This window comes from Engystomops pustulosus, chromosome 11 (genome assembly GCF_040894005.1).
Source record: "Engystomops pustulosus chromosome 11, aEngPut4.maternal, whole genome shotgun sequence".
Classification (NCBI taxonomy): Eukaryota; Metazoa; Chordata; class Amphibia; order Anura; family Leptodactylidae; genus Engystomops; species Engystomops pustulosus.
In genome coordinates, this window is record NC_092421.1 from 83,367,287 (window position 1) to 83,387,912 (window position 20,626).

The 20,626-nt window shown below is 44.5% G+C and overlaps 1 protein-coding gene and 1 long non-coding RNA gene across 3 annotated transcripts in view; one reads left to right on the forward strand and one right to left on the reverse strand.

The window, feature by feature from the left end:
* Positions 1–20,626, forward strand: part of LOC140105913 (uncharacterized) — a 73,086-nt gene that overhangs the window by 36,402 nt on the left and 16,058 nt on the right. The window contains exons 11-14 of the long non-coding RNA XR_011850672.1: positions 2,834–4,447; positions 6,588–6,803; positions 10,688–10,806; positions 14,164–14,290. This is a non-coding gene — a long non-coding RNA (uncharacterized lncRNA). The remainder of the gene's footprint in view (positions 1–2,833; positions 4,448–6,587; positions 6,804–10,687; positions 10,807–14,163; positions 14,291–20,626) is intronic.
* PTPRE (protein tyrosine phosphatase receptor type E) overlaps positions 1–20,626 on the reverse strand; it is a 140,102-nt gene that overhangs the window by 34,536 nt on the left and 84,940 nt on the right. Inside the window, exons 1-6 of one of the 2 annotated variants that reach the window (XM_072130040.1) lie at positions 12,460–12,593; positions 10,703–10,839; positions 9,631–9,721; positions 6,704–6,780; positions 6,553–6,589; positions 2,816–2,913 (exon numbers count right to left, since the gene is read on the reverse strand). In XM_072130040.1, coding sequence (XP_071986141.1) covers positions 2,816–2,913; positions 6,553–6,589; positions 6,704–6,780; positions 9,631–9,721; positions 10,703–10,825 — 426 coding nt within the window. In that variant the 5' untranslated portion in view covers positions 10,826–10,839; positions 12,460–12,593. Of the gene's footprint in view, positions 1–2,815; positions 2,914–6,552; positions 6,590–6,703; positions 6,781–9,630; positions 9,722–10,702; positions 10,840–12,459; positions 12,594–20,626 lie in introns of those variants that run through there. The other variant, XM_072130039.1, reaches the window with a different exon arrangement.

Sequence of the window (20,626 nt, forward strand, 5' to 3'; positions counted from 1 at the left end):
CATATAGGTTAACTATGGTGTACCTGATATTATTGATGAGCACAATTACTATGATGTATCTACTGTTGGGATCAATTATTTGTAGTTCTATATTGATTTGGAGGTGTGACTTGAATGCCATTAATACTCCTCTTTTTTTATTCTTATATGTTGAGTAAATAATGTTGGGATATTGATTATGGTCGATTTTTGGAGGGTTTTTGTTTGATATGTGGGTTTCTTGTAAGCAGCATATGTCTATACTTTTCCGTTTGGCCTCACGCCATATTGATGCTCTCTTGTATGGGCTGTTCATGCCTTTCACGTTTAGTGACATAATTTTAATACCCATTTATTTTATTATTGGTATGATAGCTTCTGACTGTCGTATTGCTGGTGTTTTGTTGTTGTGTTTCTCTCGAGTGTCACAGCTCACCATATACGTGGGATGGGGTTGGGTTAGGAGGGAATAGGGTGACAAACATATTAACATTTATACATTTAAACATTCGTTTTTTTTTACTCATAGTGTTACTATGTAAGGATCACGGTGGTTATGTTAACCCGCGACTTTGGAGGGGTCTTAACCAACATGTGCATAGAGGTAAACTAAGTGTCCAACAAAGCTGATACTTAGCTGTCACGACGTGTTGATTAGATTATAGTCCCAGGACTCTTCAGCGGTCGTTCCAGTCTTTTTCCAGGCGTTGAGGGGATTTTCTTGTTGAGGTGTTCATTACAGGGTCTGTTGTAATGTTCCAAGTTTTCAGGATTTCTTTTCCTGCTTCTATTGAATTTATTGGAATGATGGAGTTGTATCTTTTAACAAGTAGTTTTGTGGGGAAGCCCCATCTGTAGGGTATTCCGTGGTTTCTCAGGGTAGTTGTGATGGGTTGGAACTCTCTCCTGGCCTGTAGCGTCGCTGCGGATAGATCCGTGTAAAGCTTGATGTTGTCAAATGGTTGTGGCAGTGTTTGCAGTTTCCTTGATTGTGAGAGTAAAGCCTCTTTCACATGGAAGAATGTGAACCTGGCCAGCGTGTCTCTGGGTACTGTTTCCGGTAAATTCGGTGGTTTTGGCACACGGTGCACTCTATCTAGGCAAAGTTCGTATTCTGCCAGGTCTGGTAGAAGTGTGTTGGTTAGTTTCTGCACGAAGCTTTTGAGGTCTTGCCCGAGCACGTTTTCAGGGATTCCTCTGAGTTTGACGTTATTGCGTCTACTACGATCTTCGTAATCTATCAGTTTTGCCTGCATCATTGTGATTTTCTCCTCCGTTTCTGTGTGCGCATCTACTAATGCGTTGTGTGCTATAGTAAAAGTTGTCATTCTCTTTTCAGTTTCGGAGACTCTGTCCCCTAGATCATTAACTGTTGTTTGCAGTGGTGTAATTAGCTGTGTCAGGTCTTTATGCATAGAGTTGCGCAGGACCATGAGCATATCTTTAAGAAGGGATTCAGATACAGCTTTATCGGAAGCTTGAAATCTGGCAAATGCATCCTGAGAATCTGATGTGATATCAGGCATATCAGGGTCCCCCTCCTGTATGTCAGTGAGCTCTTCCTCCTGCAGCTTCTGCTTCTGCTTGGCAGGGCTGATTGTGGGAGAGTTGTAGGCTGAGTTAGAGGTGCTAGAAGCTGATTGTGGAGAAGGTGAGTGAGTTGGGCTGATTTCTAGCTGCTCCAGCGTTGTGGGGCTATTTGATGTGTTCCCACGTGTAGTGTGGGTTGGCGCCATTTTGGGGTCTCTCTGGGTTGTTCTGCTAGCGCTAGGAGTTGGCGCAGGGGTGAGGGGTTTTCTCACCTGGCCGTTTCTGCTTCTGTCCCTTGTATCTTCCTCCTGCTGAGGAATTTTCATAGTTGCTCCCCTGTTCTTCTGGCTGCCGCGCTGTGGCAGCGGGAGCGGTGGTGAGGACTGCTGAGGAGGCGCGTCGGCGCCATTTTTTTTCCCGTGCGCCGCGGGTCCGGACTGCTTCGGAGTCCTGTCGGCGTCTCTCGCCGTTCTTTTCCTGCCGGCTGCCTGCATATTGTCTCTCCGGAGCCCCGGTGCTTAATTTTTGCTAAATGGCAGGTGGTCGCTGCGGTAATGTGGCTATGGTGGAGCTTTGGGCACGGAGCTACGCTCTCATGCGGCCATGCAGCTCGGCGGCTAAACCACGCCCCCATCATTCAACTGATTGATGGAGATGTTTCTGTTAGACCCCCTGGCCATCCAAAGAATAGGCAATCTATTAAAAAAATCCTTGGGAATGTCCTTAACCCCTTAACGACAAGCCCCTTTTTTAGCCCACGTTTTTGAGTTTTAATTTTTTAGTCCCCATCTGCAAAAATCTATAATTTTTTTATTTTTGCTTATTTTCAGTGAAACAAATTGGTCCTCATAGTGATGGTATTTAATCTTCCATGCCATGTGGGAAAAAATTCCGAATGCAGTGAAATTGGTAAAAAAATAGCATTTCAGCCACTTTCTTGTGCGCTTGAATTTTACTGCTTTGACTGTGCGCCCCAAATGACATGTCTACTTTATTCTTTGGGTCGGTGCGATCATGCGGAAGCCAAATTTATATAGGTTTTATAATTTTTTTCATACATTTACAAAAATTCAAACCTCCAGTGCAAAAAAAAAATTCTTCCTTTTGCCGTGTTCATGTGACTTCAAAGAAATTACTACGTGATACTGGATGAGCCAAGGAGGACAGGAAGCCGTGCGTCACCATCGCCTCCGTGCAGCTGCGCTTCCTTATCTGCAGCCTCACCTTTTATCATCAAACTGGAACTTTGTTACAGTCCTCATACAATACATCTGAGCACATGACATGATAAGGATCTGACACCCACCTCTTTCCTTTCCTTCAGGTTGGTGAGCATGACTATGGTGGCAGACTTCTGCTCCCAGATCATTCTCCAGAAGTCATTCAGCGTCTCTTGCTTGGGGCCTAGAGAAGAAGAAAACTAACTGAGCATCACATAGGCCCATCATATACAGTCATGGCCAAAAGTTTTGAGAATGATACAAATGTTAGTTGTTACAGTCTCCGGCATCAGGTTTTATAATGGCAATTTGCATAGACACCAGAATGTTATAAAGCAGTGGTTCTCAACCTTTCTAATACTGTGACCCCGCAATGCAGTTCCTCGTGTTGCAGTGACCCCAAACCATGTTCAAGAATATTGTATTCGTGCCAAAAAATGCAATAAAATCGTGGCTTAGATGGTTTTAGGAGACCCCCGTGTTTTGATCGTTCGACCCCCGCCGGGGTCGCGACCCACAGGTTGAGAACCACTGTTATAAAGAGTGATCAGCTTAACAGAAATAAATTGCAAAGTCAATATTTGCCTAGAAAATGAACTTTTTCCCCCAAGACACATTTCAACTTCATTGCAGGCGCCTTAAAAGGAGCAGCTGCCATGGTGTCAGTGATGTCTCCAGTAACACCGGTGCGGGGGCTGATGAGGACAGGGCTCAATCTGTCAGGATTAAGTATCAATCACACCACTGGACACTTTAAAAGGAGGCTGGTGCTTGGCATCATTGTTTACCTTCTGTTAGCCATGGTTATCTCTAAAGAAACACGTGCAGTCATCATAGCACTGCACCAAGCTGACCTAACAGGGAAGAGTATCGCAGCTAGAAAGATTGCCCCTCAGTCACCAATCTATCACATCATCAAGGAATTCAAGGAGAGAGGTTCCATTGTTACCAAAAAGGCTCCAGGGGCCCAAGAAGGACCAGCAAGCGCCAGGAGCGTCTCTTACAAGTGTCTCAGCTTGGGGATGGGGCTCCCAGCATCGCAGAGCTCAGGAATGGCAGCAGCAGGTGTGAGGCATCTGCACGCACTGTGACACTGCGGAGACTCCTGGAGCAAGGCCTGGTGTCCAGGAGGGCAGCAAAGAAGCCACTTCTCTCCAGAAACCATCAGGGACAGAGGGATATTCTGCAGGAGGTCCAGGGAGTGGACGCTGAGGACTGGGGGAAAGTCATTTTCTCTGATGAATCCCCTTTCCGATTGTTTGGAACATCTGAAAAACAGCTTGTTGGGAGAAGACAAGGTTAGCGATACCACCAGTCTTGTCTCATGCCAACTGTAAAGCCTCCTGCAGCCATTCATGTGTGGGGCGGCCTCTCAGCCAAGGGAATCGGCTCTCTCACAGTCTTGCCTAAAAACACATCCATGAATAAAGAATAGGACCAGAATGTCCTCCAAGAGCAACTTCTCCCAACCCTCCAAGAGCAGTTTGGTGATAAACAAAGACTTTTCCAGCATGATGGAGCCCCTTGTCACAAAGCAAGGAATCTGCACCGTCGCCGTTTACAATCACCAAATTTTGCACAGACATCATAGACTCGGTTTTAAACTGAAATTTTCACCCTGCGCTTTCCAAAATCCACTTATTAATCACCATATACAGGAGCCATTGTCTGCTGCTGTAGTAGAAGCTGAGCCGTGATTGGTTGCTTTTCTGCCACAGGTCAGTAATATGAGCTCTGATTGGTTACTATAGGCAATAGGGATAAAGAGAGATGTGAGGTAAGATGGATGGAGGCAGGGAGACAGAGGCAGGCAGGGAGAGTGACTGACAGAGAAGGACAGGCAGGGATAGTGACTGAGAGAGACAGGCAGGCAGGGAGAGTGACAGAGAGAAAGACAGGCGGGGTGAGTGACATAGAGACAGACAGGCGGGCAGAGTGACTGAGAGAGGGACAGGCAGGCAGAGTGACTGAGAGAGAGACAGGCAGGCAGAGTGACTGAGAGACAGGCAGGCAGGGAGAGTGACTGAGAGAGACAGGCAGGCAGAGTGACTGAGAGAGACAGGCAGGCAGAGTGACTGAGAGAGACAGGCAGGCAGAGTGACTGAGAGAGACAGGCAGGCAGAGTGACTGAGAGAGACAGGCAGGCAGAGTGACTGAGAGAGACAGGCAGGCAGAGTGACTGAGAGAGACAGGCAGGCAGAGTGACTGAGAGAGACAGGCAGGCAGAGTGACTGAGAGAGACAGGCAGGCAGAGTGACTGAGAGAGACAGGCAGGCAGAGTGACTGAGAGAGACAGGCAGGCAGAGTGACTGAGAGAGACAGGCAGGCAGAGTGACTGAGAGAGACAGGCAGGCAGAGTGACTGAGAGAGACAGGCAGGCAGAGTGACTGAGAGAGACAGGCAGGCAGAGTGACTGAGAGAGACAGGCAGGCAGAGTGACAGAGAGAGACAGGCAGGCAGAGTGACAGAGAGAGACAGGCAGGCAGAGTGACTGAGAGAGACAGGCAGGCAGAGTGACTGAGAGAGACAGGCAGGCAGAGTGACTGAGAGAGACAGGCAGGCAGAGTGACTGAGAGAGACAGGCAGGCAGAGTGACAGAGAGACAGGCAGGCAGAGTGACTGAGAGAGACAGGCAGGCAGAGTGACTGAGAGAGACAGGCAGGCAGAGTGACTGACAGAGAGAGAGACAGGCAGGCAGAGTGACTGACTGAGAGAGAGAGACAGGCAGGCAGAGTGACTGACTGAGAGAGAGAGACAGGCAGGCAGAGTGACTGAGAGAGATAGACAGGCAGGGAGAGTGACTGAGAGAGATAGACAGGCAGGGAGAGTGACTGAGAGACAATCAGGCAGGGAGAGTGACAGAGAGATAGAAAGGCAGGGAGAGTGACTGAGAGAGATAGACAGGCAGGGGGAGTGACTGAGAGAGATAGCCAGGCAGGGGGAGTGACTGAGAGACAATCAGGCAGGGAGAGTGACTGAGAGAGAGAATCAGGCAGGGAGAGTGACTGAGAGAGACAGGCAGACGGGGAGAGTGACAGAGAGAGAGACAGGCAGGCAGGCAGAGTGACTGAGAGAGACAGGCAGGCAGAGTGACTGAGAGAGAGACAATCAGGCAGGGAGAGTGACTGAGTGAGGGGCAGGGAGAGAGAGAATGATCCTGCACAGTGTAACAGTGTGTTGAAGCTGCAGTACTTAAGTCCCTGGTAAAGCACCTTCAGAGCCGTTCTGGATCATTTGCATAATTTTAAAAGGAAGGTGACCATGGGTAAAAAATATAAGAAGATCCCACAGTCCCGATGCCCGGATCTATGAGTAATGTCCCTGGTTTATTAGTATGGATTCTGTTGGTAAATTTCCTTTAACGTTTATAATAAAACACATTGGGGGTGATTTATCACTGACTTTTTGGCGTAAAAAGGGGGGGGGGGATCAGGTTTTTTTTGCAATTATTTTTTGGAGTCAAAAAATCACAAGGGCCTTTTCTCCAGAAGTAGTGGCTTAAATATAAAACCACTGCTGTGCAAAGCCAGATTTATGCAAGTCACTCCACTCCCCTCCTGGCGTTTGTGCTGTTGCAATTATTTTACTCTACCTGCAATTATTTATGTGATTATTTAAAAAAAAAATCCCTGAAATATTTATTAATTTATTTACTTAAGGGCCAACGGCTCTTTAATAAATCTGAAAAGCAGCGGAGCTCCAAACTATCGCTAAGAGCTGCCTAATGATAAATCTCCCCCATTGTCTTTTAAAAGTTTTTAAAAGGTATTTTAAAAAACAGCAGCAGGGCCACAGCACATCATAACAGATGACACGTTCCTACCTTGAGCCGCTATGAACTTATTCTTCTCTTTATAGCCCTGAAATAAAAGGAACAAACATTGTGAAATGCGTCAGCTGTGCCAGGGAAAGTGAGAAGAGTCTGCAAGGAACAGAGTGTGTATAAAGCAGATGGAAGGAGGCTCGGCTCTTACATCTATGTACGAGGCGTTAACGTAGTCTGAACATAAGGATCCATCAAGCGCTGTCAGCACGACTCTGGAGTGGTCATCTGACGGGAGAAGAAAAACAAAGGTGCGAAGCAATGAATAACTTTGTAGCACTGAGAATTTAAAGGGAACCTGTCACCACATATTTCAAAAATACAGCTAGCGACCGCTCGGCAAAGAGCCATCCTCACATCCCGATAAAATCAACTTTGTTATCATACCTGGCATATAGCCAGAACCAGCAGTGAGTCAGAGGGGCGGTGTCCTGCTTGTCCAATGACCCCGCCCATCCTCATCCATTGCTACTCATACCCATACCTCCTCACCATTCAGCGCTTCATGTCATATTACCAGAGTGATGTCATCTAAAGTCCTTTAACATTTGCAAAATCTACACCATGTATGTATCTGATCACATAAAATCACAGAGCCTCCATGGAGAATGGGAAGGAGTAGAAGTCCATGGAGGCTGCTGTCATTTCATGTGTTCAGACATACAAGGGGTAGGTTTTTCAAAGCTTAGTTGGTAAATGACCTTAGATGATATCACCCTGGTAACATGACCTGAAGTGCTAAATGGTGATAAGGAGGCATGGGACATGGAGAGGAGTAGAAGTGGGTGGGGATGGGAGGGGTCACTGGATATGCCCCCTCTGACTCACTGCTGGATCTGCTCGTATGCCGGGTAAGATAACAAAGTTGATTTTATTGGGATGTAAGGGAAACAATTTTTATATAAAAGAACAGGGATCTTGGGAACATATACACCAGCCATGAGACCCTGTGTTTGGCTGAAGTGGTCCCCAAGCATCATCTTACCGCATGGGCACCATGGGCTTACACACACAACCAGCGAAGGGGGAAGAGGGGGGAGCATTATTATGTTACACCCATGCCTTTCACCAGGGAATTCTTATATTTGAGAGCACTAGCAACATTGGCAATTTTAGGGTGAGGTTACTACAGAGAGTCACAGCCCCCAAGTGTTCATGGAACTACTTCATTGTTGCCATAAGTACTGAATATTTCAGGATTGTCCTGATATTTTGTTATTTGACAGGAATGGACATGTACTGATTTGGAAAGGGGTGGTATTTCATACTGAGAAGCACAAATACTTATCTCCTGTGCAGCACTACATACATTCCTGGTATTCAAGGACTGATATGACTTATCTAGAGTATAGCTATATCTGATAGTATACATGCATTCTGCAGATTGAATGCTACCTGTGTACACAGACAAGTAGGAATCTGCTCTGTAGGCTTCTTGTGACCTTGCCAGCTCTCTTTATCACTGTGTTTCCACATTTTCTATCAACAGAATTAATGAAATGCATATTTCATGGTAGTTACATCTCCATGCATAGAAGCGACACCTACACAACCCACATTGACTGTGTAACAGTCATCAGCTGGAGCATTGTCACCTCCCCTGAGATATCTATTTACAGAAGAACTTGTAATCTTAATGATATAACATTAATGCTGCATCATTTCTATGAATTCTATGTTGGGCAGTCCCTTTTAGAGCGTTCGGGTCTTCCGGCGATTCATGAAGGTCCTTCGCCCGATGTCCACCAGGTGGCGCTGCTTCGCCGAAGTCCGCCGAGGTGCCCCGGAGTTCATCGTCTTCATCGTGGTGCATGCGAGTATGGCCCGTGCGACCAATTTTTTTTTTTTTAAATGCGGCGGTTTTTCCGAATCCGTCGGGTTACCGTTCGGCCACGCCCCCCGATTTCCGTCACGTGCATGCCAGCGCCGATGCGCCACAAAATCCCGGGGCAATTCAGGGAAAATCGGCGCAAATCGGAAATATTCGGGTAACGTCGGGAAAACGCGAATCGGGCCCTTAGTAAATGACCCCCAATATGTTGCCATTATGTGTATTTTTAGCAATGTCTGGTTTTGCATCATGAATTCTATGGGGGTCATTTATCTTTAGGCTAAATTCAGATGAGGGTGTCACCACCGTACCGTAGCACGGCGGGCACACACCGGCGGCAGGGGGAGGGGGTGAACGCCGCTCTCCCCCGCCCCTCACCATAGAGAAACATGGCGCATTGCCGGCCTATGGGGGACGTATATATCTGACATATATACGTCGACTGCATATGCGTCCCCAAACGGCCATCTGAATACAGCCTTAGTCAGCATATTTGTGTGTGTCTTTTTATGGTTATTCCTGGTTTTGGACTTGATCTTTGAGGTTGATATATCAGCAGATGAGTCTTTGGGGTTTTTGAGACTTTTTATTAAAAGGTCGCACAAAAGTCTCAAACTCTTCTGCAACATCTTGTAAAGTTTTTCCTACAACTGATCAGGACTGGAGTTTATTTACAACTTTTTAACCAGAATTTGTGTCAAAATAGAAACTTTTTCATATGTTCACATCTGGATTTTAAAGATATATCAGATGCGACACAAAAACACAACAATGGTCGCAAATTTACAAATGTGCCCAAAAAAAAGTCACAAATAGAAGAGAGAAAAAAAGAAAGTCTTAAAATAAATGACCCCCCTATGAATTCTATGAATTGAGACTGAGTTGCAATCCCAGATACCTCCTTTATGAGTGGTGCTGTTTCTTTCCACAGTTCACCTTTAAGTTTTAGCTGCAGGGTTAGTTATATTATATTTTAAGGAATACCGTAATTTATTTATAACCCATGAGAAATCACTATTTTATTCAGACTGCGCTGTTGTTGCTCTAACTTACAACAGAGCAAAGCTAAAATTATGTATTAACGTATAATGTTGTAACGAATCACTGTTTCTGTTCTGACCTTCCCATTCTTTACACTGCAGCGCTGCTTTACATTGGCTACATAGATATGTCTTTCATAATCTTACTCATCTTTCTAAACACAATCTAAACGTATCCTCTGGACAGAAAAGGTAAGTGAAACTTACAGGGCAGGATATTAGGATATCTGTTGCATTCCTTGTTCTCATCCCTATTGGCCACCTCAAAAGTTCCTTGGAAATTTCCAGACTGTAACGACTGTAGGAGGAAAAACAAATCATATCAGTGAATATTATACAAGCAGTCCCTGGGTTACATACAAGATAGGGTTATAATTGTAGTTCTAGACAATTTTTTTTTTTTTTTTGCCCCTTCGACAATTGGAGTTTCAAATTTATTTGCTGTAATGGGACCAAGGATTATCAAAAAAAGCTTCATTACAGACACTTTTCAGCTGATCATTGCAGCCTGGGACTATAGTAACATCCAGAGAGGTCACAGGGGGCAGAGGGGTCCGTCTGTAAGTAGGGGTTGTCTGTAAGTTGGGTGTCCTTAAGTAGGGGACCTCCTGTAGTCGTATACAACTGCATCAAGCTCAGGGGGCTTTTGTGTGTTTCAGTGAGGTCATGTACTATACAGAAACGTATTTGCCCCCATGATCACTACTTGTCATATGTCACTATCTCACATCTATATCTATGATTGAAAGAAATTTGCAGAACACTCCATCCCTATTATATCCAGTAACACCCAATTTTGCACAAACTGTATGACCTAGTTCGAAAACCAGCAAGACTCATGTATGTATGTGTGTGCAAAAAATGTTATTTTAGGATCACACAGGAAATACAGTATCAGGAGATCAGCAGTAGCTGAAATTTATGTTATCGGCGCAGGCTTTGCTATTTCTGTTCCAAATTTGTTGCCAGCTTAAAAAGTTGCATCCAAAATTGTGACACTATAATCAGAATTTGCCAGCCTTGACTGTAGCACAATGGGCATTGATGCCAGAAAGACTTCCGGGCAAACCATGATATAACAGAAGGTAGTTTGTTATTGGATCTGCAGGGAAATTAGGTGGAAATTAAATCTCGCTTTAGCTCTACATGTTATTGTAGGGTGAGGTAGGGAATGTAATATCAGGAGACCAGCTGCGGTTGGCGCTCCTCCAGCACAGACACTTATGTTTTTCAGTAAAAATGTCATTGTGTTCTCTCCCCGCAGAAGCTGCAGACTCACGTTGTACTCCTCCCGAAAAAGCTTCCCATCATCAGCCGATCGTATCCGGACCTCTTCTTCCAAATGTTCCACGGGAATTGGGAAGTATTTCTTCACCACAGTGGGTGAGCTGCTCAGTAACATCACCCTTTGTTGCTCTGTTAGGATGAAAAATTATTTATGAACATAAAAAACATTTTTTTTTTGAGAATTGTGTATTAGAGTAACAAGGAGTTCAGATTGGAAAAGGAAAATAAAGCATATTAAATAGCAAAGTCTTGTGATGTTAAAGGGGTTGTCAATAAGTTGATATTGTTTGCGTAGTGAAAATTCATACAATTTTCCAATGTGCTTTCTTTATCATTTCCTCATAGTTTTCAAGATCTCTGCTTGCTGTCATTCTGTAGGAAGCTTCATTGTTTACTTCCTGTGGATAAAAACTGGTCCACGGTCATGTGATGTCACACAGGTGCATGGCTTGTTATATCCCTGGTCATGTGATGTCACACAGGTGCATTGCTTGTTATATCCCTGGTCATGTGATGTCACACAGGTGCACGGCTCGTTATATACTTGGTCAAGTAATGTCACACAGGTGCACAGACTAATCACTTGTGTAGCATTACAGGTGAGATATAACAAGTCATTCATCTGTTTGACATCACATGACCAGGGATATAACTAGCCATGCGCCTGTGTGACATCACATAACCAGGGATCTAACAAGCCGTGCACCTGCGTGACATCACATGACCAGGGATATAATGAGCCGTACACCTGTGTGCCATCACATGACCAGGGATATAACGAGGTGTGCACCTGTGTGACATCACATGACCAGGGATATAACGAGCCGTGCACCTGTGTGACATCACATGACCAGGGATATAACAAGCAATGCACCTGTATGACATCACATGACCAGGGATATAAAGAGCTATGCACCTGTGTGACATCACAACACCAGCGATATAACGAGGTGTGCACCTGTGTGACATCACAACACCAGGGATATAATGAGCAGTGCACCTGTGTGACATCACATGACCAGCGATATAACGGGCCGTGCACCTGTGTGACATCACATGACCAGGGATATAACAAGCCCTGCACCTGTGTGACATCACATCACCAGGGATATAATGAGCCGTGCACCTGTATGACATCACATGACCAGGGATATAAAGAGCTATGCACCTGTGTGACATCACAACACCAGCGATATAACGAGGTGTGCACCTGTGTGACATCACAACACCAGGGATATAATGAGCAGTGCACCTGTGTGACATCACATGACCAGCGATATAACGGGCCGTGCACCTGTGTGACATCACATGACCAGGGATATAACAAGCCCTGCACCTGTGTGACATCACATCACCAGGGATTGGTGTTTATCCACAAGAATTAAACAATGAAGATTCCTGTGGAATGACAGCAAGTAGAGATCTAGAAAATCATCAGGAATTGATACAGAAAGTACATTGGAAAATTGTATAACTTTTCATAACACAAACAGTATCAATTATTTGCTGCAAGTTGATAACCCCTATAATATCACAAGTATTTGCCATTTAAAAAAAACATATTTTTCTTTCCCAATCTGAACTCATTATTCCTGTACTACACAATTCTAAAATAGTGACCTGTAATGCGTTACTCCTGCCTGTTTCCCACTAATAACTAAATTGTGAGCATTTTCTGCATAATTTCCCCCATACAATGTAGAAAACAAATAGAAGTCTATCCTAAAGACAAAAGAGGAAGGGCTTCACCTGCTTGTCTCCTGGTTCAGGAGGCCACGATCACAGAGAAGAAGCACAAGCTGTGACTCTGGTCCTTGCGGGTTGTAGTAAGCCTTTAGTACTATGCCAGAATGTGTTCAGCCAGCCAGTCAGGCAAGAGTTACGTATCAGAAATGCTGAGAGCAAACTTGCAAAAAAAATTCCATGTAAAAATTCCATTTTTTTTGTTAAGGGTGTCAGCAAGTACTGACATGGTCTACGAAGCACAGCACAAATATTCAAGGGAGGCGAACTCAGAAAAGCAGCTCAGCCTCCTACTGCAGGCATCATACACCTATTATTAATTAACTAAGAATATATTACATTAATTTTTACCTAAATTGCCTGCAACTGACCATGTGATCTTGTACTGACATAACAATATCAATATCTCTTTTATGTTAGGGTTCATTTATACCATGCATATGCTATACCATCTGCCATTAAAGGAAATCTACAATCAATTTACTCCTAGGGCTTTATGGAGGTGTTCTGTGGGCTGTAATCCACCATCAAAATCCATCCTGATAAACCAGGGACATGACTCATAGATCCAGGCACCGGGACTGTGATATCTTCTTATATTTGCTATCCATGGCCTCCTGCCTTCTAAAATCAACTTTTATAATTATGCCAATTAACCAGACCGGCTGCTTGGGGTGTTACCAGAGCCCCTCCGTCCTGTAGCTTCACAGGCCCCCCTGCTCTCAGCAATTTCCCCCTCTCTCTGCCTGATGTAATCTTACAAATTGGGAGGGGGAAGTGCTCCTGCACAGTGTAATAGGCTATAAAGCTACAGCACAGAGGGTTACGCCTTCCCTCCCCCTGGAAATCATGGTTAACAAATATAAGAAGCTCCCACAGTCCCGGTGCCTGGATCAGTAATGTCCCTGGTTTATCAGGATGGATTTTGGTAGATTTCCTTTAAGACAATAGGGCAGATTTATCAACCTGTCTGAAAGTCAGAATATTTCTAGTTGCCCATGGGAACCAATCACAGCTCCCCTTTAAAATATTCATGAGCACTGGTAAATGAAAGCTGAGCTGTGATTGGTTGCCATGGGCAACTAGAAATATTCTGACTTTCAGACACTTAATAAATCTGCACCAATATCGCCATATGCAGGCGACAGAATACAGCCATATAGTGCTAACACAGTACTGCTATATACAACCCAAAGAACACCTCCAAAGAGCCCTAGGACTATATTGATATATTAAGGAAAGATAATACTGCCACGTAGTGCCAAAGGCACAGAGAGAAAACACACATAATAACTCTAAAGTATCCAAATAATATGCAGTAACAAAATAACACTCAATTAAAGAGTCCTCAGAATACTGGCCTAATGACCTCACACACTACTGCAATTTCATTCCCAAAAATCATGACGCTAAATAACTCATTAGGACATATGTTCATCACAGGGGGAGGTCCTTGCACTGACAGCTTGTATTCTGTGGATCTGTATATGTATCACATGGTTATCTGCTGGAATGGCCCCCATATATCTCCTCCTGGGGTGACCTGCGGTGATCAGGTCATCACTGGGCCCACATCAGTTCTATACTGCGTCTCCTCTTTATAACATCACAATACTCATGTTTTTTATAATTTTCCTTCTGTTATCTCTCCCCCCTCCCCGCCTTTTGATGTCTGTTCATTTTTATTATCTTTTTCTCCTCTTTGACAAGAACAATACAGAACCAAGCACATGAAAACTAGAACATTTGTGTATGTCCTGTCACCCCATCCAGACCTAGTTGTGTATTGAGCATTCGCCCTGGATTGATCCACATGGATACATTATATACTCCCGGGGTATGTACTGGACATATTTGCACTTAATGTGCTGTAAAAGTTGCTGCCTCTGCGCTGTCCTATTTGACTAGCAAGGGCAGACAGGCATCGGTCATAACCGCCATGTATGTCTAGTAGCAGACATATGCCTCCCATATTGGCTTGTAACCTGCCCTGCAGCATCAGTGACCTGATTTGGACTCTAACTAAGGCTGCATTCACACGGCCGAGGTATATATGTCCCCCATAGACAGCAATGGGCTCACAGTGCCGTACGGTGCAGCACATGTGTGACGCCGTAGTGTTCTGTAGCCGGGAGAAAGATAGGACATGTTCTATCTTTCCCCATAATACGGCGCTGTGTGCCATACAGCGCTATGGAGAGGGGCTCCCGAGCACTATCTCCCGGGCTCCGACGTGTGCCCGCCATGCTACGGTACGATGGGCACACGTCGTGTGAATGTAGCTTAATAGTTATGTTGCTGCCTTTCGGGTCATGCAGGATCTGCATCCTTTTCTCTATAGACTGAATATTCACCCTGGAGTAGATGCCTATGTAGGGGTGAAAGGTGAATACCTGCAATCACTTTGAGTCCAACCAAGGGAAGCCTCTGAAAGACAAATGGCCTTCCTTCTTGAGATTTAGAAGCCAAGTTGATTCTACTAAAATATACCTTTTTTAAAAAATTGCCTGTGTTAGGAGGATCCAGAACTGACAGACCCTCCCGACCGCTGTCCTAGACATTGGGGGAAGTTCTGACAAAGCGCCTCTGCACAGCTCTCTCCGCCTCGCACTACCCATCCCGACATACGTATTACCTGCAGGTCCTAGAGTGATGTCAGAAGCATGTGACTGATCACGTGCTTCTTGCATCACTGCAAAGTCCTTAAACCCTTTCATGCTGCCAGGGGATAGGTCTTAAGAAGAATCTGTGGATTAGACTGAGTATGAAGAAGGTTTGTGTGAATGGAAGTAGTGGTGCTGAGTGTGTTCATGTGAGTGAATGACCAGAGTGAGCGAATGTAGCAAAAGGTGTGTGAGTGAATGGATAAAGCAAAGCTTTGTGTGTGAGTGAATGAATGGATGGACATAGCAGAGCTGTGTGTGAGTGAATGGATGTTGCAGAGCTGTGTGTGAATGGATGTGGCAAAGCTGTGTGTAAGTGAATGGATGTAGCAGAGCTATGTGTGTGAGTTAATGGATGTAGAAGTGCTGTCTGTGAGTCAATGGATATAGTAGAGCTGTGTGCGTGAGTCAATGGATGTAACAGAACTGTGTGTTACCAACAGGGAATTTTTAATAGTAAGGTTCATCTTATAGTCTGAAAAATACAGTATTTAAGGCATCATCACAGCTCCTGTTGGAGTAGTCTACAAGACTACTCCCCCACTATCTATAGGATGCAGCTACTAAGCATGAGTGAGAAAAAAATTATATTCCAGACTTGACTGATTAGGAAATACTTTCAGCCTTATAAATTCTGATTATATCTTTCTATATAACTTTATAATGTACAGTTCTCTTGTTATCACTTCTAGTAGTTTATAAGGAGATAGCCAAGTGGGTGTCACCAGTTGTGGTGCTGTCCTTACTACATTCCAGACAGAATCAGACTGTTCAGGGACACCCCCCCCCCAGCAGGTAACGCCCACTTGGATAACTACTAATATACTAATACATAACTGTTATTAATGGTTCAGCACAGAATTATAAGGAACTGGTCTGACATTGGAAATGCAATTATTTAATAAACCAGGCAGCATCATTAGGAGAGGTGCCAGGTCCACTTGTCTTTGACTCCCAACATCCGCACCTTCTCTGCAGCTATAAATACGTCTAATCTCCATGAAATAAGATTGGTACAGACCCAGGAATGACTCAGAAGTAACGAGATGAAATCATTAGATCCTATTAGCCGACATATTACAGTTTACAAGTCATTATCACTCAGCTTCTGGAAATGTTAATGCCCTCGCTAAGAACAGCAATTACAAAAACAGGAAGCGCCACACACGGGCAATGCCAGGCTAACAATCCCGAGACAGATGAGGGCAATTATTCCATCCAAATGTCACAAGATTTCTTCTCCTACCATCATTTCATTGTAAATTGTATTTCAGCTGCAATAATGAAAGTAACCGTTTATATCATCCATTTCATGCATAATAAGCAGCCAATCTGGAGCTATGTACGGAAACATAATAGTATTCCCTATAGCAGTGGTGGCGAACCTATGGCACGGGTGCCAGAGGCGGCACTCAGAGACCTTTCTGTGGGCACCCAGGCCTTCACCCCAGCACACAAGACAGGACTCAAAGAATCTTCCTGCAGTTCCAAGCAACTTAGAAGATGCTGCTTTCAGGCATGTATTAAAGTGATACTTATTTCGCTACTTGGGAATGTAGGAAGAGGGAGAAGGGACAAATTATCTTTGGAGGACCTCCTGCTGGCCCCACGATTTTCTGTGTACAGAGGGACACTGGAAAGAAGCTAAAATGATGCAAACTTTCCAGCTTTTCCTCAGGAGGCCAATATGATGATAGAACGTTGTTGAGGAACAGGAAGCAATAAGTTACTGCTTTCATTTTTGGTTGCACCTCGCGATAAATAAGGGGGTTTTGGCTTGCAGTTTGGGCACTCGGCCGCTAAAAGGTTAGCCATCACTGCCCTATAGAATACAGATGCACAAGATTTCATGGTCCTAACCTGTACTCTGATCACTAGCTACATTTTGTGTGTGAGTGAATGGATGTAGCAGAGCTGAGTGACCAACAGGGAATTTTTAATTGGTTTCAAATATATTTTTCAAATGTATTTTCCACAGGTGCATGGCTCATTATTTCCCTGGTCAGATGAAGTCACACAGGTGCATGGCTCATTATATCCCTGTTCATGTGACGTCACGCAGGTGCATGGCTCATTATATCCCTGTTCATGTGATGTCACACAGGTGCACAGCTCATTATATCCCTGGTCATGTGATGTCACACAGGTGCATGGCTTATTATCCCCTGGTCATGTGATGTCACACAGGTGCACGGCTCATTATTTCCCTGGTCATGTGATGTCACACAGGTGCACGGCTCGTTATATACCTGGTCATGTGATGTCACACAGGTGCATGGCTTGTTATATCCCTGGTCATGTGATGTCACACAGGGGCACAGCTCCTTATATCCCTGGTCATGTGATGTCACACAGGTGCACGGCTCGTTATATCCCTGGTCATGTGATGTCACACAGGTGCGCGGCTTGTTATATCCCTGGTCATGTGATGTCACACAGGTGCATGGCTTGTTATATCCCTGGTCCTGTGATTATATATCACACAGCTCTGATAGCTATCTGTGTTATAACCAGCGTGCACCTGTGTGACATCACATGACTAAATCTGCACTTTTAAATGTTGTGTGGTAAAGAAATGACCTAATAGTTTAATAAATATGGTAGGGAGGATTTCTGTATTGTGTTCTGCAGGTTTCGATCACATACACATTGGTAACATTGGTGTGACATGAGATTCACACATCAGATGTGCTGCAGACTTGAGGTGTGAAGCGTTTGACCTTGCTGGTTCTACAGTTACAGTCTGTCTGTAAAGATTTATAGCGACCCTCCGATCAGGAAGTACTTGTTTCCTCTCCTACTCCTATTTCCTGTTCCACATTAATAACCAAAGAGGATTTATACGAGAATGTGACAAGACTCCCCACACCCCGACGGGTATTTCTAGGCTGGTGCAAAGGGAACTAACCAGATGATTCACACAGCTATGAATATTTGTAGTCAGATATTTTCATACTTAGTCTTAGTTATACAGACTTATTTTATCATTTAAAGGAAATCTACCCTCAAAATCCATCCTGATAAACCAGGGACATTACTCCTAAATCCAGGCACCGGGACTGTGGCATCTTCTATGTGTTATCTATGACGGGCTCCTACCTTCTAAAATCAACTTTAAAAATTATGTGACTAATGAGTCTGAAGGGCTCTGGAGGGGTGTTTCCAGAGCCCCTCAGTGGTGTAACTTCATAGGCTGTGCAACGTGATTGTCATATTTATTATAATTTAACAGTTAAGAAAACCCCCTAGCTGCTCCAAAGATAAAAACAAATAACCTGGTATTAATATACTTGTTTACCATAATCCAGTGCGTATAACTTTATAAATATGTGATCCGTCTTTCAATGCCTCCGTCTCACATCATGAAACAATGCCAAACCACACTATAGCCTTATACTGAAGCACTTTCCATCACACCTCGGATGTGTAATATCAACCAAATTTCCTTTTATAGAGTTATATTCATATACTGTATTTTTCGGATTATAAGGCGCACCATCAATAAATGCCTGCTAAAATATCTAGGTTCATAAATAAGGCGCACCGGATTATAAGGATGAATGTCCAGCAGGGGGCAGACCTGTGCACAGTACAAGGCAGCTGTTGTCTGTAAGTACGGTTCATATATAAGGCGCACTGGACTATAAGGCGCACCTTTGATTTCTGAGAACATCAAAGGATTATTTGTGCGCCTTATAGTCCGAAAAGTACATGCTAGTATATACATGCTATTAGGAAACTTGGAAGTGGTACAGAAATATCCTCTTTGCAGAAGAGAACAAATGCAAATCGGGACATGTATCTTTATTTCTGCGTTTTTTTTCTTTCTTTTTGCGCCTTCTTTCTACTTTTCATTGCGGCTTTTGCTGTCGTTCCTCAAGTCCTTGTGCCTTATGCATCTTTATGTTCTGTGCGACTTAACACTTATGTATCACTTTCAGCAATAAAGCAAAACACTTTCTAACCAGCCAAACGCATCAGAACATGTAAAATGCATATGTTTCTGCTATGTTTTTAAAAACGCATCCCAAGTGCCACGTGTGACCGCAGCCTCTTATGTCGGCATCTCCCTAGGGTGTGACTACAATGCTTAAAAATGCAGGTCATGGTCTCAAATCCAAAACTTAGTAGTGTCCACTCCCTATACATAACCCCCTCACATGTCGTGTGTCCATGTGGATTTGAGATATTTCCAATAAAAAGTCTCAAAAAAGCCAAAAGTTGCACCTGCCATGATGGGGAAAACTAAACATGTATCACAAGAAAAAAGACCTTCCAAATGTCAGTATTATACAACAAAGACAAAATGACACATGTCCCCCAAAGAGTGTCTTGTGCTCTGGCTGACTTCTGTCCTACGTTACTCAGGCAGCCCATTGATTCGAATGGTCACTAATGCTTCATTAGCCGGGGGTGGCGCTGCATGGGTAATTTAACAAACCAGATCCCATCATTTTACTGCCACCTGGTAGGGGCACCAAGAAGCCATGTTTAGGTATTTAATTGTTGAGGAAGTGAACTGTACACTTGCTACAGCTCTGCAAATCAGACAAACCTTAAAATAAACATCCAAATAAGCTCATTAGCAATATAAACCTCCTATAAATTATATAAGTTATAAATTCTAAAGTTATAAATGGGGCACATTTACTTACCCGACCGAGTCGTCCACGTAAATCGTGCGCCCGATATCCTGCATGTGTCGCTTCCCTGCTCAGGTCCCTGGAGTTCACCTTCTTCTTCCTGGTGCATGTAAGTGCATTGTCCGTGTATAATGCGCTGTGCGGGGAGTCACTAAGATCGTGCACCCGATATCCTGCATGTGTCACTTCCCCCGCTCAGGTCCCCGGAGTTCACCTTCTTCTTCCTGGTGCATGTAAGTGCATTGTCCGTGTATAATGCGCTGTGCGGGGAGTCACTAAGATCGTGCGCCTGATATCCTGCATGTGTCGCTCCCCGCTCAGGTCCCCGGAGTTCACCTTCTTCTTCCTGGTGCATGTGAGTGCATTGTCCGTGTATAATGCGCTGTGCGGGGAGTCACTAAGATCCTGCACCCAATATCCTGCATGTGTGGCTTCCCCGTTCAGGTCCCCGGAGTTCACCTTCTTCTTCCTGGTGCATGTAAGTGCATTGTCTGTGTATAATGCGCTGTGCGGGGAGTCACTAAGATCGTGCGCCTATTATCCTGCATGTGTCTCTTCCCCGCTCAGGTCCCCGGAGTTTTTCTTCTTCTTCCTGGTGCATGTGAGTGCATTGTCCGTGTATAATGCGCTGTGCGGGGAGTCACTAAGATCGTGCGCCCAATATCCTGCATGTGTCGCTTCCCCGCTCAGGTCCCCGGAGTTCACCTTCTTCTTCCTGGTGCATGTAAGTGCATTGTCCGTGTATAATGCACTGTGCAGGGAGTCACTAAGATCCTGCGCCCAGTATCCTGCATGTGTCGCTTCCCCGCTCAGGTCCCCGGAGTTCACCTTCTTCTTCCTGGTGCATGTAAGTGCATTGTCCGTGTA